This window comes from Syngnathus acus, chromosome 1, assembly GCF_901709675.1.
Source record: "Syngnathus acus chromosome 1, fSynAcu1.2, whole genome shotgun sequence".
Classification (NCBI taxonomy): Eukaryota; Metazoa; Chordata; class Actinopteri; order Syngnathiformes; family Syngnathidae; genus Syngnathus; species Syngnathus acus.
The window spans coordinates 3,946,849-3,970,095 of record NC_051087.1 but is presented as its reverse complement, the minus strand read 5'-3'; the positions used below and the strand labels follow the sequence as shown (position 1 = coordinate 3,970,095).

The following is a 23,247-nucleotide window of genomic DNA, read 5'->3' as shown; positions in this document are numbered from 1 at the left end:
AAAAAAAAAAAGCTTATTCACAGAGTTTTACAGTACATCACAGCAAATTAAAATACTTTTATAACACATTTTTAAACAATGGAATCATTTTAAAACAATTTCAGCCCCTATGAGAAGCAGAGGAAAAGAAATATCCCAGTTTTACGAGCTTGATGTCAAAGGAAAGACAAAAATTAGATTCTCTAGACCAGGGGTGCCAAAACTTTTTCAACTCACGAGCTACTTTTGAAATGACCAAGTCAGAAAAAACAGGGTTCTGACAATTGGAGGGAACTCGCGAGCTAGCGTGTTTGTGTTGTGTTGTTAGCGCCGTTGTTTGTACACGCGTCAAGTGCGAAAAAAATAAATAAAATAATTTTAATATCACGCAATCGACCAATAGTGGCTTGGCGATCGACCGGTCGATCGCGATCGACGTATTGGGCACCCCTGGTCTAGACTGATGGTGCTTGAAGGGCTAATTGTTTTTTTTTTTTTTATTTGGTCTAAAAAGTATTGATCCTACCACTTTTGCACAGTTCAAGTTGTGGTGTGGTCATTTTTCACAACATTAACACACACATGTTTCAGTGGCGTAGATACCGGAAAATGGATAGATAGATAGATAGATAGATAGATAGATAGATAGATAGATAGATAGATAGATAGATAGATAGATAGATAGATAGATAGATAGATAGATAGATAGATAGATAGATAGATAGATAGATAGATAGATAGATAAAAAGCTGAGTGATTTATGGTTTTGAACTGTTGCTGGTAGCTCAGGCCAATCAAGTCGATCGCGGGGTGGGTGCATTTGCACTGTGGAGTGGTTGCGGGAGGCATGACGTCACCCGCAACAAGTTTTGAATATGAACGAAATTTCTTCCATTTTCTTGACGAGTTTGTTTCCTTTTTGAAGACCCTTAGATTTATAAAACACAAATTGTATTCATCTTGTCGTGGTAACTGGCAGTTAGTTGCACGTTACGTGAAAAGCTCTAGCTAATTTTATTTTAATTCTATTTTGATTGTATTTTTATGATCTTTTCTTGAATTGCTTTTTATTTGCTATTGCATAATGGTTACGGTGTCTATTTCATTATGGTCGAAGCCATATTTGTCATGTAATGAGTTTTTGATACGGACCTTTAATTTAAAAAAATAACATTCATTTCTCTAAGTTTTGAAAGTGAAAAGTTTCATCACAATTATAAAGTTTGGAACTTGAAACCAAATTTCCTCTATTTTCATGAAGAGTTTGTTTCCCTTTTGAAGACCCTTGGATTTATAAAACCAATTGTATTTTCGGTGTAACTGGCAGTTGCATGTTACGTGAAAAGCTCTAGCATGTTTTATTTTTAATTCTATATTGGTTGCAGTTTCATGATCTTTTTTGTTTTTCGTTTGGTATTGTATAATGGTTACTGTTTGGCTTCAACCGTAATGAAATACATTCTTGTCACGTACTGTATTTTTGAATGCACGTTTAATGGAAAAAAAAAAAAACATTCAAACATTCATTGATATAATTACTTGAAAGTCAACAAAGCATGCAGGGAAAACCTCTTGCCTTGTGACGATGGACAAGGGAGCGTCATTATGCACCAGAAGTGGCGTAAATAAAGGAGTGCCGTGAACGCCTCTTCATTTGCAGTGATGACCTCACCAAGCACCCCGTTCTCAGCCCCCCATCAACTCCACATTTTAGTTAGCCTGCTCTTAGTCAACAACAATCATGCTTGAAAATCAGTGGGAAGAACAATATTTTTTCTGCAGGATTTGTTTCCGAATGATGGCCTGTGCATTGCTTACACGATCGTGTCCAAACGATTTCGGGCTTAAGATGTCCACATCTCACGAAAGAAAAACAAGCCATGCCACCAATGGTACGCACGTGAACCCATAAAGGCTATTTCAGTGACGTTCCATTCCTTTATGGTCTTTGTGTGTGTCCACAATCGTCGTCATTGTGATTTTTTTTTTTTAGTTATTTATTAATTAGGTTGGATGTCATTTTGGTCGCGACGATTTCTACTACTGCCACTAAAGGCACCACCGGGATAAGGGGCACTCGAATGTCGAGAAGACGGCTGTGTATCTGCTCAGTGGAGTTGGAAAAGAATCGAAAAGACTTCTGAAAGGACAAAACGTGCCGCTCGTCGTGACTCGGAACCGCAACAGTTATGACATTTTGTAAAGACTTAAAGGAGACTAGCAGGCAGCTGTATGGCGTAAGACAAAGGGGGTTATGTAAGGTTACGCGGCCGCTTTTGCGTCCGTGTAGCACGCACGCACTCGTCATAAAGTTCTCAAATGCAGCCAATGAACGAGCAACAAATGTGCAACCTTTCGAAGCGCCATTGAAGATGACGGCGATTGAGAGCTTTATAGGAAGCTCGCTCGCTGAGTTCTTTCGGCTCGTTTGGTTCAGTGGATTCGCCTGCTCGCACCTCTTCACGCAGCTCCAGCAGGTCCGAACGCTTCCTCCCTTCCTAGTCATCCTCGAAAGAAGATGAACTTCTCCAAGCTGCTGTGCTTGGTGCTCGTGTGCAGCGAGCCATTTGGGCAAGGTAAGGCCGTTGAATTCAATGACTATGTTGCTAACCATTTTGCGCAAGCTTTTAGGCGCATGAATAAAACTGGACTTAGGAGACGACGCTTTTGTTGTGTGCGCGCGCGCCTTGCTTTTTCTCTGCCACATCACTTTACTTATACACTATAAAGAATAAATTCGGATTTTTGTAAACAAATTGAAATACATTTTTCATTTTCAAACAGAATGTGGCGTTTTTGAATCTAGATAACATGTTCCCTTGATTTCAAAGAAAGCCTATATTTAAAAAAAAAAAATTCAAAACCACCCATGGAAACTTTCATTGCAAACCATTAAAGAATTCCGATTTTTGTTTTAAACAGTTAAAGGGATTCACATTATAAATTTTCCAACCAAACATGGCGTTATAGATCATTATAATGTGTTATCTTGATTTCAAAGAAAGCCTATTTTAAAAAAACAAAAACATTTCAAACCACTCGTGGAAACTATCATTGCAAACGATATACACTGTTAGAAATAAATTCGGACCTTTTTTCAAACAATTAAAAGACATGGTTTTAAAGAAAGCCTTTTTAAAAAAAACATTCCAAACGTGGAAACTTTCTCATTGCAAATGCTATCATCTTTAAAGAATAAATTCAGATTTTTTTTAACAAATAAAGGGAATCACATTTTGCATGTTCAAACTGAACATTGCGTTTTTGAATATAGATAATCAAAATGTTACCTTGGTTTCAAAGAACCCCTATTTCAAAGAATACATTTAAAACCACTCATTGCAAATTGAGATTTTTTTTCAACAAAAAAAGGAATCAGTTTGCGTTCAAACAGCACACGTTTTTTTTTTCTCCCTTTAATCCAAAAGTTAATTTGGTTTCAAAGACAACCTATTCAAAACAAAACATTTCTAACCACATTCATTGCAATCGGTATACACTTATTTAGAATAGATTTTGTTTGTTTGTTTTTTTTACGAGCCAAAAAGGCTAATAATCACATTTTGCATTTTCACACAGAACATGACGTTTTTCGTTAAAAACAAACATTGACAACCACTCATGGTATACAGTAAAAAATAATTCATTCAGAAAGCAAGGGAATCACATTTTGCTTTTACAAACAGAACTTGGTGGGGAGGAGTAGAGATCATCGAAATATGTTCCCTTTGTTTTTGTTTGAAACAACATTTCAAACCACTCATAGAAAAGAAGACAAGACAGACACATTCAATTTGGCCTTACGCATGGCGGATTACAATTTGGATCCAGTGGTGTAACGTAAATAACAAAGACAACAATTGACAATGGCAAAATGAATATTCAGAAATGAACATGGCAAATAGCGTCTAACATGCTTTCCTCAAATGTGTACTTTGCACACAGACCAGACCAGAGTGGGTGATACTTTGCCCTCTTCTGCTTTTCTAGTGCTGGCGGAGACACCAGGATGCAAGGTCAAAACTTCCGGCACAGCTGTGCAGTGCAGGGGCAAGAAGGGCGGAGTGGTCAAATTGGAAGTCACAGGCACAGTTCCTAGCGGTGAGCCGGATGTCACGTGGCATAAGGATGATGGACCTTCCCTTACCAGTGACGGCATCAAGTACAAGATTACTGGTATCAAGAATATCAATCTGGAGATCCTGAACCTGGCAGAAGACGACAAGGGAGAGTACAAATCCAAAGGCATCACACCAGTCGAAGAGTTCAAGGTCCAAGGTTAGATGTTGGAGGACAGCCGCTGGCCGCACGAAAGCTTCTTGTGCACCGTTTCCTTTGCATGTTTTAGGAATGTGGGGGGAAAAGGCACGCCCACAGGGACAACACGCACACACTCCACACAGGGAAACTCTCTTATGCTCAGGAGAAAAGTTGGAGAAAAATGTCCAAAATTTGACCAAAATAGCAAAACATCTCGGCGTCCTTTTCAAAGGGTCCACTTAGCGCCACAGTCTTTGCTCCAATGTACTTTGCGCACAGACCAGAGTGAGTGATTCTGCTTTTCTTGTGCTGGCAGTGGTGGACTGCTTAGGTAGCAAAATCACACCCGGGCTGTGCAAGGGCAGGAAGGGTGGCAGCATCAAATTGGGGCTGTCAGACGGAAGTGGCACCTCATTCTCCTGGAAGAAGGGCACGGACACGATTGCGATCAGTGGTGACAAGTACGGTCCAGTCAACGAGGCTACCCTGACGATCAAGGACCTGGACGACAACGACGATGCAGAGTTCACGGGCGGCACAAATGAAAAGTTTTCCGTCCGAGGTTTGATGTTGCAGGAAAGCCGCTCGCCACGCGAAAGCTTCTTGTGCACCATTTCTTTCCCATTTGATCACTTGTGCTTTTCTTGTGCTGGCAGTGGCGCCAGTCTGCCTGACCAGCAGTACGCCTTGCGTGGGCAAGCTGAGCAGAGACCTCATATTGAAAGTCGGAGGCACAGCTACCCAAAAGGTCACCTGGAAGAAGGACGGCAATCCTGTTACCGAGAGATACGTCAAAAGCGGAGCAAATGAGATTGAGCTGACGATCCCGAGCCTGGTAGCATCCGACGCGGGAACCTACACGGCCAAATACACTTCCACAGATGTAGAGTCCTTTACTGTCAGCATTCAGAGTGAGTTTGATGTTGCAGGACAATCCACTCACTGGCCGAAAAGCTTTGATTGAGCCGGAAACATTTTGCATTTCATTGGCAGTGGAAACCAACCAATAAGCTAGCCCATTCAGCAGCACTTTTTGTTTTACAAACCGCACTCGCAGTACTGCGCGCAAAAGTGTGCGGCAAGTTCAAACGTTGCCAGCTGACCTTTTCCAATTGCCATTCTCCCATTCAGGTCTGTCAGGAAACAGCGAGAGCGACACCAAAAAGAAGGAGTCAACTGAGAACGCCAAGGACAACAGCGGCGGCGGCGGCAGCAGTAACAGCGGCACTGACCAAGTCAATTTGGGCGAGGGCAAGGGCACGGGCGCCGGCGATCACGGCGGCGTCGGCGGCCTGTCCTACTCACCTGCTCTGCTGGTGACGGTCACCCTGGTGCATCTGCTGCTTCAGCTGGCCGCCTAGAAGACAGCAGCAAGCTGAAGGTGGAGGCAGAAAAAGCCAGCGCCGGCCAGCCAGCCCACCAGCCATTGATTGGTCTCTGCATGCGTTCTACTACCATTGATTTGCCACTGTACATTTTGCCATTGAATTGCCACCATAGGCGCATTTAGTCGTTGATTAAGCTTACATTTGCCACTGTAGGCGCATTTAGTTGGTAAGTTTTGGCGCATTTAGTCATTGATTAAGCTCATGGAGTTAGATTTGCTTTTCCTTGGATTGCTTGAACTCAATGCTGCTCGATTGTTCTCTCTTCACTATATTCAATAAAGTCATCAATCTTTGTTTTGAATGAGCTCATTCACAAATGGCGGCTACATTTAGGGCTTTAATGACACACAATATGATTGATTGATCATTGCGTAAGCTGAGTGTTGAACAAACTTGCTGCATCCACCAAAGATGAAATTGTGTTTGTATTTTTCTCTTCGCCAAAAGTACATGCTTCATAAAGTTAAAAAACCAAAATGAAATGAAAAAAAACATGGAAAGGCTAAAGGAAATTCGGAGAAAATGTCTTTGCTTTAATGAAAGCCTTACTAATTATTGCAGCTCCCTCTCGCTAATATTTGGAGTAAATACATAGAACAAATACCACGTTTTAAGAATGAAAACAAGTACATACATGGAAACAAACAATTTGTATTACTGTGCTGAAAGTGATAAAAGTGATATTGTTTCGGTAAACTATTAAATAATCCATAATCCATCTAATATTTATATTTGGTAGGAGAAATCGATGCTAACAAAAAGACATCCAACCTAATTAAGAAATGACTCGAAAAATCACAATGACCACGATTGTGGACACGCACGCACACACACACACACACAAAAGTCCATCAACGAATGGAGCATCACTGAAATACCTCTGAGCCTCTATTGAGCCTCAGTTGTGTACCATTGGCGGCATGGCTTGTTTTTCTTTCGTGAGATGTGGACATCTTGAGCCCAAAATCATTTGGACACAATTGTGTAAGCAATGTCCAGGCCATCATTCGGAAGCAAATCCTGCAAAAAGAAAAAAAAAACGAACAAAGAATTGTTCCAAAAAATTTATTTGACAAAGTGCAGGCTAACTGAAACGTGGAGTCGATGCCTAAGTGTGTGTGTGTGTGTGTCTTTGTTCTTATTTCCTTTTAGTATGTGGTGCACAGCATACTTTCTCCAGCTATAATTGTATGTCGTAGTACCAAGACCGATCAGTGCCGCAGGTATTATTGGAGGAATAAAGTGTCTTGGTTTGCCTAGTACGTTACTGTATATTGATATTGTCTAGACCAGGGGTGCCCAAACTTTTTCAGCTCGCTACTCCCATTCCCTATGAAAGTGATACTTCTTAGTATGGCCAGCTGCCCCACTCATTTTTATACCCTTTTTTAAGTTTAAGAGAAAAAACAGGGTTCTGACAATTGGTGGAGGGAACTCGCGAGCTAGCGTGTTTGTGTTGTGTTGTTAGCGCCGTTGTTTGTACACGCGTCAAGTGCGAAAAAAAACCCCAAAAAACATTTTAATATCACGCGATCGACCAATAGTGGCTTGGCGATTGACCGGTCGATCGCGATCGACGTGTTGGGCACCCCTGCTCTAGACTAATAAAAACTGACAGAATTCTCGCAAAACAGGTCCGTAATGAGCAACAATTTGTCTTTAAGCCGACCTTTGCAGTCATTGATATGTTTCATTAGCAGGCATCAATTGCATGCAGTGTGAGTCATTTTTAACATTTCCTTTTGCTATACAAACAAGATTGTAGCCTTGCACACCGACTCCGTGTTTTTGCCTTTACATGCACACACAAACTCCTGGTTTTATTCCATTTGACATGACGCATCAAGGTGTGTCTTTGAACGAGTGACTATTTAAGCGTAAGTAAACAATGTTGCGTGCAGGTTGATTGTTGTCGTTGCAAGCTTTTGTCTGTGTCATCATGCCAAAACAAGTCAGATATGTTTTTAAAGATCACAAAATGGGAATGACGAGCAATCTCGATAAAAAGTAGTAGCTTATGATGTGGATTGAAATGATGACTGCAGCTGTGAAATGTGCTTCCGGGCTAAGACCCTGAGACTTTCCAAAGTGGCTGTCTCCTCCGTCAGACGTACTGCCGAGGGTTCTGCGTGGTGGAAGAGGCCAGGCTCTTGGTGGCTCCTTTAGCCTTGTCGGAGGCTTCCTTCACTGGACCCCTGAGCAGCCGCTGGGGCGTCTCTCCTGCGTCTGCACAAAACCAAAACACTGGCTGTGACTTGAATGTAAGTTTGAGACACGCTGCCAATCTACTGTGACCTAACCACTGACTCACTCCTCTGCTACAGTTCACGTTAAGCCGCTACACGTCATTTGCATACTTACCAGGGCGCTGAGGCTGACGTCTGAAGGTGCCGGTGGGGCAGAATCACACAACAGCGATAACGCATCGGCACCATATTTTGCCATAAGCATGCTTTTTTTTGTTGTTGTTGGCTTTTTGTCCAATCAAGAAGTGATTCTGATTGGATGGACAAGGAGCTTTTCCTCTATTAATGTTTTTTAGATGCTGTGTTTGTCGTGTGGACCAACCTTGCAGATTTGACAGCGCGTATTCCAGCCCTTTCATAGCTTTCGCTTGGTTGCTTTTGAAGCGGGCCAATCCAAACTCCTGAGTGCAGACAAGGAGGAACAACAGGAAAGTCGTTTACATGCAGGACAGATATGAAGAGCATGACTTCCTGTTTTGAATTTTTACGCCCTGCGGCAAAAAATGTACTTTCTTGCACAAAGCAGTTGAATGTGTGTAAACAATTTAAGGTGAGGAGTTTGCGGTATTAACGAGACGAAAAGTTATTCGGAGACCTGGATGGGTCGAGAGAAGCCGTAAATGCTGGAGGAGATCCATGCCTCTCGTTTCAGTTGGGTGACTCCCGGCAGCTCTTCCGAGTCTCGGAAAACACAACGCTCCTCCACCGACTGGTGGGAAAACAAAGAAAAAGATAAGTCCAACAAAGCTTTTTGTGAAACAAAATAATCAAATTGCCTGATGACAGCTTCCAAAGGTTTTTTGGACCATTTGTAGAGTTGCAGTGGTGACCGCAAATCACCTTCATTGGTCTATATTTCATTTCAGTGGATCGGCTTTCTCACCATGAGAGTGGTGTGGTTGAGGTTCCAGGTGTACGTTGTCAGACTCCGGCTGACCGGGTCCACGATGGAGTCCTCCACAATGTACACGGAGCGCGACATGCCAGTGGGGAAGAAGCGCTCGGCCCAGCGCGGCAGCCGGTTGGTCTTGGTGAGCAGACGTCTGGAAAGGAGCCGGTGGTCCGTGGTCACCTCGCGGTGCACGACATCCTCCGTGAGAACGTGCGTGCTGGACAACCACAGGAACATTCAAAGGTGATCGAAGACAACAACATCAACGATGTTATGTGTTACCTGAAGGGGTTGGGATAGCGCTGCCAGAACGCAGACACGACATGGTCCCACGTGTCGCCGATGTCACTTTTGTTAGTAAAGTACTTGACCATTGTTCTGCTGATGGTGGTCCGACTGATGTGTCAAAGTGCAGTCACTTGTGACGACACCATCAAAACAACGGGATGCTGACTCCATCCAAAGTCTGGTACAGTTCTGCAGAGGTGAAACGATTATTGATGGGGACCTATCATGGATAATTCATTTGTTATTTACTTGTTGTACGCAAAAGAAGAACAAAGCAGACTACAACTACATTTTTATATTTTATTTTAAATAGCCATGGAAACGTTGCCTGATGGGAGCTCAGCATCAGCTGTCATGCGATAGTGTCGTGAGTGAACGATTCGTTCAAAAGAACGAATATTGTCAATGAACGAAAGTGAACGAATAACTTCCTAAAGTGATTCGTTCTTTTTTCAGTTAGTATAACTTCAACCAGTAAGTGTCGGTAATGCCCATTGAAGCTGGTGCCACCTCGCCGAACAAAACGAAGAAGAAAATGACGTCACTTCCTGTTTACGAACGAGTAGTGAATTGCATTTCCCGTTCACCAACTGATCTGTGAGTGAACGAATGAGCGAGTGAGTGATTTGCATTTCCAGTTCATCGCGAGAAGGGATCAGCGAGGGACCGAATCCTGACTTTCCCGTTCGCGAAAGAGTTAATGGGTGAACTGCCTTCCTTCCCGTGCATCAACGGATCAGTCAGTGAACGTGTTGCGTGAACTATGTAAGCCAGAATGTCGATTTACGATTTGCCAAGGAAAGAAAGAACAGTGCACTCAGTGAAACACCACTTTTATGCACGTTTTCTCCAAGCTAACGGCTAACTTTATTGCATGAAGTGATGCGCCGTTATGCAACAATGCTTCTCTTTGTAACACTTAAAATAACGTGTATGCCTAACGCCTAAATATTGTTATCCAATATATCACCTGCAATTTCACATTGGATTGCTGGTTTGAAATGTACTTTTAATATTATTTTTAATAAACATTTATGTTAAAACTTGTCTGGTGTTTTATTCCTTGTTTTTATATTCGCCAATTAAAACATAACAATCAGACATTTGGTTAACTGCTTTATATGACAATATGTGTATGTATATCTACTGCAATTTCACATTAGATTGCTGGTTTGAATTTTTTATTATTATTTTAATATAAATTAAAAACCTGTTAAAACTTGTCTGGTGTTTTATTCCTTGTTTTTTTTTTTGGGGCATGAAAACAAAAATTTGACATTTGGTTAACTGCTTTATATGACAATATGTATATGTATTTTACGTTGTGTAATATGTGTTGGTGTCCCCCAAAATAAAGAGCAAGTAGTCAAATGCACATTCTTGACACGTACAAAAAATGCATAAAGTTAGGACTAACAAGGAATAAAACACCAGACAAGTTTCAACATAAATGTTTATTATTATAAATAATATTAAAAGTACATTTCAAACCAGCAATCCAATGAGAAATTGCAGTAGGTATATTGGATAACAATATTTAAGCGTATATATGCATACGTTATTTCGTTATTTAAAAACTACTATAAGTGTTATACCACTATACTATTTATATCACCAGCTCAGTGGCCTAGTGGTAGTGTCCGCCCTGAGATTCGTTCGTGAACGGGTAGTGACGTCATTTTCTTCTTCGTTTTGTTTTACGGCGAGGTGGCACCAGCTTCAATGGGCATTACTGACACCCACTGGTTGAAGTCATGAACTTTTTAGAACAGCGAACTGCGCATGCGCCGCGGCCGCGGCATTTTCGGACAAACACAAGAGCCGCACAGGTAGTCAACAGCTGGAGCGCAAAGGACCAACTCGCTATTTTTTTTGGTCAGAAATAACATTAACGGTTGCAACAAATCACTGCTGCTTTGGTGTCTGCTGGAGCGACTCGCGATATGCTGACCGGGGTCATATGAGGGGATTTTTCTTCATATCTTTCTCAAAGCCGTGGAAGAACCGAGACAAATGCTCTCGCTGGGTAGAAGCTTGTAAACGGCAGGGATTTACAGTATCTAATGTTACCAAAGACACATATAGTATGCATATATAATAATAAAAAGACCAGTGATTCTATCTGAATCTATTCGCTTGTGAGCTACTCCATAAAACCATTAATTTTCCAGGCAATGTGAGCGAGGCTTCCATAGTGTAGTAGTTAGTGCTCTCGGTTCTCACCGCAGCGACCCGAGTTCGAATCACAGTGGGGTCAAAAAATTTTGTCATAGAAAATTTGCAACACAGTTGCTCGTGTGCTGCCCCATTTAACGATACCTAAACGATACCTAACGATAACCCTAAAGCTTAGGGTTAGAGCTAGAGTTATAGCTAGATCTAGAATTAGGGTTAGTGTAAGGGTTAGAGCTAGGGTTAGAGCTAGGGTTAGGGTTAGTGACTAAGGTTAGGGTTAGAGTTAGAGCTAGGGTTAGGGTTAAACTAGGATTAGGGTTAGTGGCTAGGGTTCGAGCTAGGATTAGGGTTCGAGCTAGGGTTAGGGTTCGAGCTAGGGTTAGGGTTCGAGCTAGGGTTAGGGTTAGAGCTAGGGTTAGGGTTCGAGCTAGGGTTAGGGTTAGAGCTAGAGTTAGGGTTAGAGCTAGGGTTAGAGGTAGGGTTAGGGTTCGAGCTAGGGTTAGGGTTAGGGTTCGAGCTAGGGTTAGGGTTAGGGTTCGAGCTAGGGTTAGAGCTAGAGCTAGGGTTAGAGCTAGGGTTAGGGTTAGAGCTAGGGTTAGAGCTAGGGTTAGGGTTCGAGCTAGGGTTAGGGTTCGAGCTAGGGTTAGAGCTAGGGCTAGGGTTAGGGTTAGAGCTAGGGCTAGGGTTAGAGCTAGGGTTAGGGTTAGTGGCTAAGGTTAGGGTTAGAGCTAGGATTAGGGTTAGAGCTAGGGTTAGGGTTAGAGCTAGGGTTAGAGTTAGAGCTAGGGTTAGGGTTAGAGCTAGGGTTAGAGCTAGGGCTAGGGTTAGGGTTAGAGCTAGGGTTTGAGCTAGGGTTAGGGTTAGAGCTAGGGTTAGGGTTAGAGCCAGGGTTAGAGCTAGGGTTAGGGTTAGAGCTAGGGTTAGAGCTAGGGCTAGGGTTAGAGCTAGGGTTACAGCTAGGGTTAGGGCTAGAGTTAGGGTTAGAGCTAGGGTTAGAGTTAGAGCTAGGGTTAGGGCTAGGGTTAGGGTTAGAGCTAGGGTTAGAGCTAGGGCTAGGGTTAGGGCTAGGGTTAGGGTTAGAGCTAGGGTTAGGGTTTGAGCTAGGGTTAGAGCTAGGGTTAGAGCTAGGGTTAGGGTTAGGGTTAGAGCCAGGGTTAGAGCTAGGGTTAGGGTTAGAGCTAGGGTTAGAGCTAGGGCTAGGGTTAGAGCTAGGGTTAGGGTTAGAGCTAGGGTTAGAGCTAGGGTTCGGGCTAGAGTTAGGGTTAGAGCTAGGGTTAGAGCTAGGGTTAGGGTTAGGGTTAGAGCTAGGGTTAGGTTACCTAATGGAGCGTCCAAGTGACGTCACAGATCAAACAGCCAATCAAAAAGTGGGGGTGAGGGCGGGTGTGGCACTTTTCACTTAAACCAGGGGTGCCGACCTCCAGTCCTTGAAGGGCCGCGTTCCAATATGTTTTCCAAGTTACCCTCGTTAAACACACCTGCGTGAAAAGTTTTGGGTCATTTTCGCTTCTGCAGGAGCTAAAACTTTTCACGCAGGTGCACTTAACGAGGGAATCACTTGGACACTCCATTAGGTACACCGCCATTTTCAAGTGTACCTAATAACAGGCCACTTTATTAGGGAAATATCATGGTCAAAGGTCACAGGTGTCAAGCTCTAGTCCTCGGGGCCGCGTTCCAACATGTTTTCCAAGTTACCCTCGTTAAGCGCACCTGCGTGAAAAGTTTTTGGTCACTTTCACGTTCTGAAGGAGCTAAAACTTTTCACGCAGGTGCACTTAACGAGGGAAGCACACGGACACTCCATTAGGTACACCGCCATTTTCAAGTGTACCTAATAACAGGCCACTTTATTAGGGAAATATCATGGTCACAGGTGTCAAGCTCTAGTCCTCGGGGCCGCGTTCCAATATGTTTTCCAAGTTACCCTCGTTAAACACACCTGCGTGAAAAGTTTTGGGTCATTTTCGCTTCTGCAGGAGCTAAAACTTTTCACGCAGGTGCACTTAACGAGGGAAGCACACGGACACTCCATTAGGTACACCGCCATTTTCAAGTGTACCTAATAACAGGCCACTTTATTAGGGAAATATTATGGTCACAGGTGTCAAGCTCTAGTCCTCGGGGCCGCGTTCCAATATGTTTTCCAAGTTACCCTCGTTAAACACACCTGCGTGAAAAGTTTTGGGTCATTTTCGCTTCTGCAGGAGCTAAAACTTTTCACGCAGGTGCACTTAACGAGGGAATCACTTGGACACTCCATTAGGTACACTGCCATTTTCAAGTGTACCTAATAACAGGCCACTTTATTAGGGAAATAGCATGGTCAAAGGTCACAGGTGTCAAGCTCTAGTCCTCGGGGGCGCGTTCCAACATGTTTTCCAAGTTACCCTCGTTAAGCGCACCTGCGTGAAAAGTTTTTGGTCACTTTCACGTTCTGAAGGAGCTAAAACTTTTCACGCAGGTGCACTTAACGAGGGAAGCACACGGACACTCCATTAGGTACACCGCCATTTTCAAGTGTACCTAATAACAGGCCACTTTATTAGGGAAATATCATGGTCAAAGGTCACAGGTGTCAAGCTCTAGTCCTCGGGGCCGCGTTCCAATATGTTTTCCAAGTTACCCTCGTTAAGCGCACCTGCGTGAAAAGTTTTTGGTCATTTTCACTTCTGAAAGAGCTAAAACTTTTCACGCAGGTGGATTTAACGAGGGAATCACTTGGACACTCCATTAGGTACACCGCCATTTTCAAGTGTACCTAATAACAGGCCACTTTATTACGGAAATATCATGGTCAAAGGTCACAGGTGTCAAGCTCTAGTCCTCGAGGCCGCGTTCCAATATGTTTTCCAAGTTACCCTCGTTAAGCGCACCTGCGTGAAAAGTTTTTGGTCATTTTCACTTCTGAAGGAGCTAAAACTTTTCACGCAGGTGCATTTAACGAGGGAATCACACAGACACTCCATTAGGTACACCGCCATTTTCAAGTGTACCTAATAACAGGCCACTTTATTAGGGAAATATCATGGTCAAAGGTCACAGGTGTCAAGCTCTAGTCCTCGAGGCCGCGTTCCAATATGTTTTCCAAGTTACCCTCGTTAAACACACACAACCGATTCTAAAGATTCAGTTCACTTGAGAACTGGAATGCACATCACTAGTACAAAACAGTGCAAGCAATTGTTGGCTGCTGGTAGAAATAGCCGACTGGTTAGTGATTCGGGCTCTTGCTTGGTGAGAGCTTGGTTCGATCCCAGGTGCAAGAAAATACATAGATGTGCATTTGTTGTGCAATTAAGCCTTTATTTATTCTTTTGTTTTTTTACCTCGTGTAGTGTACCTATTGAAGTGTCCATGAGGTGTACCTACACATATTGTCATTAACCAAATGTCTGATATTTACGTTTTAATTGGTGAATATAAAAACAAGGAATAAAACACCAGACGAGTTTTAACATGTTTATTAAAAATAATAATATTAAAAGTAAATTTCAAACCAGCAATCCAATGTGAAATTGCAGTAGATATATTGGATAACAATATTTAGGCGTATATATGCATACACGTTATTTTAAGTGTTATAAATATTCCACAGGCCCATATAACGATATATAAATTAGATATCAAATAACTATTATATAAGCAATAATATTATCAAACCATCTGTGCACTCTAAATCATTAAATCCATCGATCAAATTCCTCGTCCTTTGTCAACAACACCGCGCGTGCGCCCTGACGTCAGCCTCGTCGTTATTCCACAGATCTAGTATATAACTAGATTGTAGCGTTAACAAAATACAAGGAAAGACGTGGGTTTGGCAAACGGCTCTTTATTTAACAAAACAAACTTCCAGGCGTGTGGCGGTGTGGACTTCCAGCACCTACTGGTGGAAGTTATACTAACTGAAAAGAACACTTTAGGAAGTTATTCGTTCACTGAAAATATTCGTTCTTTTTAACCCATTGTGTGTAGTTGTATTGTTTAATGTGTAAAGCTGTATCTGTGTGTGTGTGTGTGTGTGTCATTTTCTTCTTCGTTTTGTTTTACGGCGAGGTGGCACCGGCTTCAATGCGCATTACCGACACTTACTGGTTGAAGTCATCTGAACTGAAAAAAGAACGAATCACTTTCGGAAGTGATTCGTTCACTCTCGTTCACTGAAAACAATTCGTTCTTTTGAACGAATCGTTCACTCACGAGCCAACACTATAAGGCCGGTCCGTGGCGCAAAAAGGTTGGCGACCACTGATCTACTTGCTGATCTACTTGCCTGTGAGCTGCTCCATAAAACCATATTTGTACCTTCCATGCAACTTGAGCAACGGTTCCATAATGTAGTGGTTAGTCCTCTAGGTGATAGCTGTGTGTCACGATAGCAGAGCGGTTAAGGCTCTGCCAGGTAAATTATTCTTATTTGCGTCCCGGGTTCAAATCCCGTTGGTGACTTTTCTACATATATATTTTTTTAGTGTTTGCTATTTTTTGCAGCCAGTCGGAAATGCAAACAAGACGTTTCGTTCAGCGTTTTTATTGAGAATTGGAAGAGTTTTGGAATCAGGGAAGTTCCAAGTCGCTGTGACGAATCTGCAGTCGCAAAACACAAAACTGCGCCTTACAATAACAGTCGTAACTCGAGACGAGGAGCAAAATAACATGGGAGCAATTTGACATGTAACACCAGAAGTACGACGGTGTCAAGTTAAAGGTTGATTTACTAGCGTGCTAATGTTGCTGTACGACGGCGAGCGCCGAGAGCCCTTCTTCGCAGAGGACCTTACGCCTCACAAATTGTAGTCATTTAGTATTAGTCAGTAATTATTGTTTTTAGAGATGCCCATTGGAACGAGAAGTAAACAATGAGAGGACGTTTGCTAACATATTCAAGCTGAGTAAACCCCGACGACAATGAAGAAATATCAACATTTACCTGTTACTTCGACGAAGGAAATGCTGGCTGGTATAGGACTGGATGTCTTCTTGTTCAAGCGTCTTACGATATTAAACTATAATTGGCCATTTTACACCGAAGACATCTTTGACGATCATTTCACGCCACACCATTTGTCACCGCGGCCAAGGAAGGAACTGCAAACATGGCGCACGTATTGTGACCTAACGCTACGATCATTTTTAAAAACAAACATTAACATATCCTTATTTGCATAGTGCTTCGTTGTTTGCAATTTTTATTTCGTATACAAATAAAAATAGTTTATTGTGCATTAATGACAGCAATTAAACAGGCAGATATTTTTACTCATATTACCATAAGAAGTTCATCCCTGGCCCTGAGCTTCTTTATCTGTTAGCATCACAGTAACAGGCATGTACTGTTGCGCAAAACCACATTAGCATTGGTTTGTAACCATTTGACTGTATTATCAAAATGACATTTGCACTGAAATAAAATGTTATTTTTACAACCAGACAGAAATACATCTTAAGCTACTGTAACGTATTGCAAGTGTGAAACAACATGGTAAGCGTCAAAGATAGAAAGAGGCACGGAAATCTCTTTCCCAGGCCTTCTCTTGTTGTTCTTTTCTCCAAATCTGTTTTTTCGTCTTCGCCTTCCGGCCCCGTCCCTCTTTCTCTGGACGCTGTGGTTTCACTGCTTCCCGATCCCCCGCTTTGAAGTGAGTCACTCTGGCTCTCGTTATTGCCCCGTAGCCGAGGCCTTTCTGGTCCCGCTTCAGGACTGTGGCCACGGGTCGCTTGGGTCCTCGTCCATCCGGACCCAGGCCCCAGCCGGGCCGCCAGCCACAGCTAAGCATCATCTTGTAACTGTTGGCGGAAGGTGGGAGACAGTAGTACGGAGCTGGCGGGGGGCGTTTCATATTGAACTGATGCAGCGTGGAGGACAGATGAGATGACAGGCCGATTGTATACTCCACACCGCATGCTTCGCACCACCGAGGCTGGGCCGAGCTAGGGGTAGACAAAAGACAACATTCATGAAAAAATGAATTCGACAAATGTATAAACCTTGGTATCAAAGTTTCAAGTGCTTGGGGCAATTTTTGCACATCAAGAAGAAAGGCTAACAAACCTGGTATGAGTTTGTTGAGGTGGACTCATCCCATAGTTCTCCAGCTCCTCCAAAACGCCACTGTGGCCCGCTGAGGAGAAACCAGGTGATATGTCATGAGACCAGTACACACAGTCACATCATCAACATGAGCAGATGTTTACATACCCTCCAAGGCGAGATCTTTGGCATCCCGACCCTGAGTGTCAACAACGCCCACCCAGGCGGCACCTTCCTCCAACAGCAGCCTCACCGCAGCTCTATGTCCTGACCAGCTTGCGCACATCATGCCAGTCCAGAAAAAGGTATCCTGAAAGACCAATGAATAGTGTTTCTATTTGTTATTTTTTAAAGGGAAAATGGGAAATTAGCCCTGACCTGAAGTTTGGATACCCAAACTTAACTGGTCACAAATCGGAGCGTAACCTACCTGGAAGTTGATGTCCACCCCCTTCGAAAGCAAGTCCTTCAACCCAGCGAGGTCTCCATCTTGGGCAAAACGGAGCAGTCGGAGACCCTGGAGCTCCGTGGACATCTCAGAGTTGACATGTCCGCTTGTCGTCTCTCTTGTTCGGTTGCCTTCCGCTCCTCCAGTCGTTCTTCTTTCCGTCCCCACGGCTTGTGTTTCAGTCCTCCTTTTACTGGAACCCCTGTTCGTCTTCGTATTTGCACGATGTTGTCCAGATGGTCTCATGAAAGTCACTTGATCATCTATGAGGAGGTTTTCATAGAACTGTCTGGCCTCTTGTCCGCTGGATGTGCTGCTTGTTTGAGAAGGCGATGGTTCAAACGCCTCTATGCTAAAAATGTCCTGTTTTCTGGCACGGGTAAAACCTAACCCAGCCATCGTGGATGAATAATTCCACTATTTGCTTTTACATACCTCCGGTGTTTATAGTGCAGTTCCCGTTGACAACAAGCTAACATTAGCTAATATTTTCTCGGCAAGTGGAGTCTTATTTAGTTCGCTGTCGTCGTTCATTATCACGGCAGATAACTTATCATTATTCTGCTGATGTGTACGCGCGATTAAAATAACTTTTGTGAAGAGAAAATTACATCAACATATCGCTAAAACAAACAATTGTGTTACTAAGATAGCTTACCACACTGTGCAGTGAAAAACAAGACGTGACAATTTCTTCTTTTGAACGTAATCACGATGCGTGTGATCGCAGCCAAAGTTTGTGCTGCCCCCTAAAGGATTTGAGGTGAAGTGCAAAAATCCAAAAAGCATTAAAGAAGGGGCCTATCTTCATTAGTTTTTAAAGAATGTATTAAGTAATACAAATGTTTAATATTCAAGGCCTCCACTTGTTTTTCTTGAAAATCTAAAACGATCTAAAAATACAAACTGATAAAACAACTTCAACTTTTTATTATCAATAGTGGCTGAAAATGAATGACTTAGACCTTGACAAAAGTTAAGACAACCGAGTTTATTTTCACAAGTCTCAATGCAACAATGCAGTTTTGCACCACCTGCACATAATATAAACGCGGCCCATTTGTTTTGTATTTTACAGACGCTCAAACCCTCCTGACATGATTAAAAAAAAAGATCACCTGTTTCCTTTAGTTGGTATGAGGGAAGCAATGGTACTCTTACCATTACCTACCGAATACGGATAGCAATACGTCTTTCGACATTTTATTTTATTTTAATTAAAAACCCACTTTTCCTGATGACATACACCTTCCTATGACATACATTGCTCTCGAATATATATATATATATATATGTTTTTTTTTTTACAGTAATAACTTGTCACTACTGACCAAAACCTAAGTGCATGTTTTTCGGACAGTCCTGCTGCGTTTCACTTGAAAGCAGTCCGAAACAAGGCATTTTAGTTATATTGGATTCTGAACACTATGGGGCACTATGTAAACAGAATTTAGTACATAGATTAGACAAAGAAGAACAAAGAATCTATAAACACAGGGTACCCCCCCTTATTCCAAAGTAAGGACAAAGAGAGAGCGAGAGAAAATAAATACTTGTTGTGAATACCACATTATAGGAAGCGCAGGTTGGCAAACTCGGGAGTTTGCAAGACGTCAGCAGTCACGGTCATCATCCATTTTGCAGGACCCCCCGAAAATGTCCTCATCCCTTAAAAGCACACTTTGATTGGCGGTTGCGTTACGACGGCGTGTAGAGAAGACGACGGGCACGGGGCTATACCCAGCCGGCGGGAGAAAGCAGTTGAGAGTCTTTTGGGTGGAACTTATTGATGTGTCTGTTGCGGTCCCCCGACTGCCTGAAGGTCTGCTTGCAGTGGGGGCACGAGTACGGCCGCTCGCCCGTGTGTATGCGAGCGTGCACCGTCAGCTTGTACTTGCTGACGAAGGTTTTGTTGCAGCTGACGCAGGTGTAGGGCCTGTCGCCCGTGTGGTAGCGCTGGTGCATTCTCAGCTCGGTCATGCGGCCGTACGTCCTGCCGCAGTCGGAGCACTCGAAGCTGGGCGGCGCGTCCGTGTGCTGCCGTCTGTGCAGCCGCAGCCCGCTGGCCGAGCGGAAGGCCTTGCTGCACTCGGCGCAGGCGAAGGGTTTCTCGCCCGTGTGCGAGTAGATGTGCTGCTTGAGGTTGGCGGCCGTGGGGAAGCCGTTGCCGCAGTGAGGGCACAGGTGGGGCCGCGCGCCCGTGTGGATGCTCAGGTGCTTCTCCAGCTTGCTGGCGTTGAGGAAGGTGCGGCCGCAGATGTCGCAGCTGAGCGGCGCCTCGCCCTTGTGGCCCTCCATGTGCGCCGTCAGCTCGGCCAGCGCGGCGAAGGCGGCGGCGCAGCGCGTGCAGTTGTACGGGCGCTCTTTGCGGAACTTGCGGTGCTTGAGGCAATGGCGCTCCAGCTCCTCGTTGTCCACAAAGGTGTCCATGCAGTAGACGCACTGATAGGGTCTCTCCTGGGTGTGCGTCTGGAGGTGATACTTGAAGGTGGTGCGCTTGAGGAAGACGTCCTCGCAGTGCGGACATTTGATCTCGCGCCGGTCGTGCATCTCGGCGTGGCGCTTGTACTCCGCCGGGCCGTCAAAGTTCTTGCTGCACACGGCACAGTGGAAGCTCGGGCTTTTGTGCTTCTCCTCGTGCTTTCTCAGCGCTGCCGCTACCTTGAACGTCTTGCCGCAGACACTGCACAGGTAAGAAGCGTTATGCGCCTCCAAATGCGCTTCCAGCTCCTCACGGCTGCCAAAGTTCCGCTCGCAGTGCGGGCACGTGCCTCTCTTTTCCTTGGCGTGATTGATCAGGTGCTTCTTCAGGCCCTCTGCCGAGAGGAAGGTCTTGTGACACTCGCCGCAGGTGTAGCGATCGTAGCCGGCGCCCCGGCAGTGCACCATCACGTGCCTCTTCAGGTGGAACCTCCGCCCGAACACTTTGCCGCACTCTGGGCAGATGAGCGAGTGCGGACTGCGCGGGAGCTGCTCGTGCAACTTGAGGTGGCTCTCCAAGTGGGCTTTCTCCTTGAAGCTCTTGTCGCAGGCGGGGCACGTCAGCTGCTTGGCCAAGTGCATCTTGCGGTGCTGCTTTAGCTTGGCCCAGCTCGCCAGCATCTTGCCGCAGTTGTGGCAGCCGTACTGCCGCAAGCCGTGCTGTTTCCTCATGTGGCGGTCGCGGTGGTACGACTGGCTGAAGAGCAGTGAGCACACGGTGCAGCGGAAGGGCTTCTCTTTGGTGTGCGTGCGCATGTGGCGGTTGAGCTTCACGGCGTAGGGTAAGGTCAGGTTGCACACGGGGCACACGTGGCTCTTCTTGCAGGGCACGCTTGCGCCGCTAAAAGCCACCGTCACAACACGGATGTCTGATTCCTTCCTTTCGTTTGCGCTGCCGGTGGCCGTCAACGACTCCGTTACGTTGCTTTGGCTTCCCCCCATATTGGCCTTCTCCATATTGCTTTGGGTTCCCTCCATATTGCTTTGGATTTCCTGCATATTGATTTGGGTTTCCTTCATAGCGGTTTGGACTTGCTCCCGTGGTATCGCCTCATCGTCTCCCTGTTGATGCGCCTCGTGATACGCGATGTGGCGTAAAAACGCCTCGTCGTTGGGTGACTTCTCTGAACAGTAGGGACACAGCAGGAACTGCGCCGCGTGCTTCCTCCTGTGGTTCTTGAGCTCCGCCAGCGTCCCAAAACTGTCGCAGCACGTGGAGCACACGTGCTGGGCGGCGTTGTGCTGGACCCGCATGTGCCGCGTCAGGTGGTAGGACTGGCTGAAGACGGTGGCGCAGACGGTACAGTGGAAGGGTTTCTCCTGGGTGTGCGACCTCATGTGTCGAGCCAGCTTGTTTGCGGTGACAAAGTGTTTGTCCTTGCAGACGGAGCAGGTGAACGTTTTACGGACTTTTTGGTTGCCGTCCGTATTGGGCTCGTCCAAGGACTCCTCCAGTTTGAAGGGTGATAATGAGGCGCTGTCATTGTTTTTCTCATCGCAATCATCATCATTGCGGACCGCGTCGCCACGGTCCTCATCATGCTGCAGGTTTTCATCGCCACTCCAGTTGACTCCATGTCTCAAACTTTGGGTTTCAATCGCAACTCTCTCCATACGCCGAGGCCTTCCTCTTTTGGGTCGTTGCACGGGAGGCTTGACGTCAGGCCCGTTCAAGACTTCGGACTCCACCTCTTTGGCGATGCGCAGGGCGGTGGCGAGGGTGAGCGTTTCCCTTTGCGAGCGCAAGCGCTCTCCGAGCCGCGGCAGATTTGTTTTCTCGATCAGTTGATTGAGGATCAGTTGGTTGTCCGTGCAGTCGCCGGGGGCCAGCAGCGCCTCCAACGCCGTCACAAACTCATCCGTGCTCTCACCGATCATCTGAGCCCTTTGGTGGAATTTGAGTAAACACGCCCGAGTTGCGCGACCGGCGCCGAAGTAGGCGGTCAGGGCTGAGACGGCCGCCGCGTACGATTGTTCCTGCGAGACAAGCGTTGCAAAGAGTCGCTGACCCTCTTGACCCAGACAGTTATGCAGAAGCATACATTTACTGGTGTCGGTCAGCTTTTCGTCATCGAGTGCCTCCAGGTAGCGTTCGAAAGCAGCGAGCCACTTTGGCCAAACGATGTTCGGTTCATCGGGCGTTGGCAGGAAAGGTGGAGGCAGGGCCAAAATGATTAGTTGTGGTTCTGGAAGGAGCACTTTGCTGATTAACTCATCCATACTGAGAGTCACTTCACCCATCTTTCCTGATAAGACCACTTTTTGAAGTTTTTCAATTGATACAACTTCCACTCTGGTTTGCTGGAGTCACATTGAGGTCAGGACTCTAACAAAACACAAGTTCAAACATGTTAAAACGAAAAGGTGTGCCCCTGTCAAGCCCTGCACATTTGTTTCCACGCTTATTGCAAATGTGAGTAAACATAGCAGCCCATCAAAGTTGTGTATTACATTTTTATGCTTTTGTTCTAAGTGCCCCCCGTGATCATCGTGCCCCTCACTCCAGGAGTTATTGCATCGCCTCTTTCATTTACATACACACACACAGCAGATCGATGGACACTTATAAACTCATAATAATTATAATACCAGGGACTGAAAAAATATTAGCTCCAAACATGGGTTTAAAAATAGATTGAGAGGTGCTTGGATAAGTAAGATAATGCAGTATTCACATACAAAGGAACGAAGCGACACAAACTCACCACACCGAATTGAAGAGCACAGTCAGCGGCTTGGCTCAACACTCGCTCCGGTGACGAAATGCAGCACGTTTTAAAGACGACATTGAAATAATTTGAGAATGAATTGGATTTTGTTGAACAAATACAAAACAGCCACGACGACGTTAGAGGAAAATTCGCCGTGTCGACGCTCATTATTTCCGGTTATCTCAAGGACATGCGGCTAATTACAGCGCCCCCGTGTGGCCAGAATACGTTCTGCTGCGTTTTCTACTTTCTCGCATTGTGGGAAGATTAATGGCCTTCACACCAAAATTTACACATTTTGAGCCAAAATGTCTTATGTGCAATGTGCAATGACTGAATTTTTAA

General features: G+C 44.8%; 4 protein-coding genes and 1 long non-coding RNA gene across 8 annotated transcripts in view; 2 read left to right on the top strand and 3 right to left on the bottom strand.

The window, feature by feature from the left end:
- The window catches only part of LOC119121608, a 408,423-nt gene that overhangs the window by 212,706 nt on the left and 172,470 nt on the right, over positions 1 to 23,247 (top strand). The gene's annotated exons all lie outside the window — the stretch shown is intronic.
- On the bottom strand, positions 7,627 to 16,338 carry LOC119129997 (PRELI domain-containing protein 1, mitochondrial-like). 3 transcript variants are annotated; one of them, XM_037263458.1, is made up of 6 exons: positions 16,162 to 16,338; positions 9,048 to 9,242; positions 8,757 to 8,982; positions 8,469 to 8,582; positions 8,196 to 8,274; positions 7,627 to 7,847 (listed from the first exon to the last, which is right to left on the bottom strand). In XM_037263458.1, exons 2-6 carry the CDS (start codon positions 9,137 to 9,139, stop codon positions 7,732 to 7,734), a joined length of 627 nt encoding a protein of 208 aa, XP_037119353.1. In that variant the 5' UTR covers positions 9,140 to 9,242; positions 16,162 to 16,338; the 3' UTR covers positions 7,627 to 7,731. The 3 variants fall into 3 exon arrangements, with proteins under 3 accessions (XP_037119353.1, XP_037119338.1, XP_037119343.1); XM_037263443.1 differs by having other exon boundaries at positions 7,627 to 7,853; positions 16,162 to 16,337; XM_037263448.1 differs by having other exon boundaries at positions 7,627 to 7,853; positions 9,048 to 9,273; positions 16,162 to 16,333.
- LOC119130093 lies at positions 7,748 to 9,199 on the top strand. Its single transcript, XR_005099363.1, has 2 exons — positions 7,748 to 7,888; positions 7,952 to 9,199. It is a non-coding gene; the product is annotated as an uncharacterized LOC119130093 (long non-coding RNA).
- On the bottom strand, positions 16,428 to 18,426 carry gpank1 (G patch domain and ankyrin repeats 1). Its single transcript, XM_037263234.1, has 4 exons — positions 17,693 to 18,426; positions 17,431 to 17,572; positions 17,284 to 17,353; positions 16,428 to 17,162 (listed from the first exon to the last, which is right to left on the bottom strand). The coding sequence occupies exons 1-4, from the start codon at positions 18,107 to 18,109 to the stop codon at positions 16,721 to 16,723; spliced, it is 1,071 nt and encodes a 356-aa protein (XP_037119129.1). The 5' UTR covers positions 18,110 to 18,426; the 3' UTR covers positions 16,428 to 16,720.
- On the bottom strand, positions 18,682 to 23,084 carry LOC119129302 (zinc finger protein 420-like). Of its 2 annotated transcripts, XM_037262471.1 has the most exons (3): positions 22,897 to 23,084; positions 21,254 to 22,517; positions 18,682 to 21,205 (listed from the first exon to the last, which is right to left on the bottom strand). In XM_037262471.1, the coding sequence occupies exons 2-3, from the start codon at positions 22,430 to 22,432 to the stop codon at positions 19,445 to 19,447; spliced, it is 2,940 nt and encodes a 979-aa protein (XP_037118366.1). In that variant the 5' UTR covers positions 22,433 to 22,517; positions 22,897 to 23,084; the 3' UTR covers positions 18,682 to 19,444. The 2 variants fall into 2 exon arrangements, with proteins under 2 accessions (XP_037118366.1, XP_037118359.1); XM_037262464.1 differs by having other exon boundaries at positions 18,682 to 22,517.

What these genes read in the sequence shown, in the direction of transcription:
- LOC119129997 (XM_037263443.1), bottom strand. Translation starts at nt 9,139, where the DNA reads ATGGTCAAGTACTTTACTAACAAAAGTGACATCGGCGACACGTGGGAC. An exon ending in CGCTATCCCAACCCCTTCAG is followed by an intron (nt 8,983 to 9,047) that starts GTAACACATAAC and finishes GTGGTTGTCCAG; the next exon opens with CACGCACGTTCTCACGGAGG. An exon ending in TCAACCACACCACTCTCATG is followed by an intron (nt 8,583 to 8,756) that starts GTGAGAAAGCCG and finishes TTTTCCCACCAG; the next exon opens with TCGGTGGAGGAGCGTTGTGT.
- LOC119129302 (XM_037262464.1), bottom strand. Translation starts at nt 22,432, where the DNA reads ATGGGTGAAGTGACTCTCAGTATGGATGAGTTAATCAGCAAAGTGCTC.
- gpank1 (XM_037263234.1), bottom strand. Translation starts at nt 18,109, where the DNA reads ATGGCTGGGTTAGGTTTTACCCGTGCCAGAAAACAGGACATTTTTAGC. An exon ending in GGGTGGACATCAACTTCCAG is followed by an intron (nt 17,573 to 17,692) that starts GTAGGTTACGCT and finishes TTGGTCTTTCAG; the next exon opens with GATACCTTTTTCTGGACTGG. An exon ending in CCTCAACAAACTCATACCAG is followed by an intron (nt 17,163 to 17,283) that starts GTTTGTTAGCCT and finishes GTCTACCCCTAG; the next exon opens with CTCGGCCCAGCCTCGGTGGT.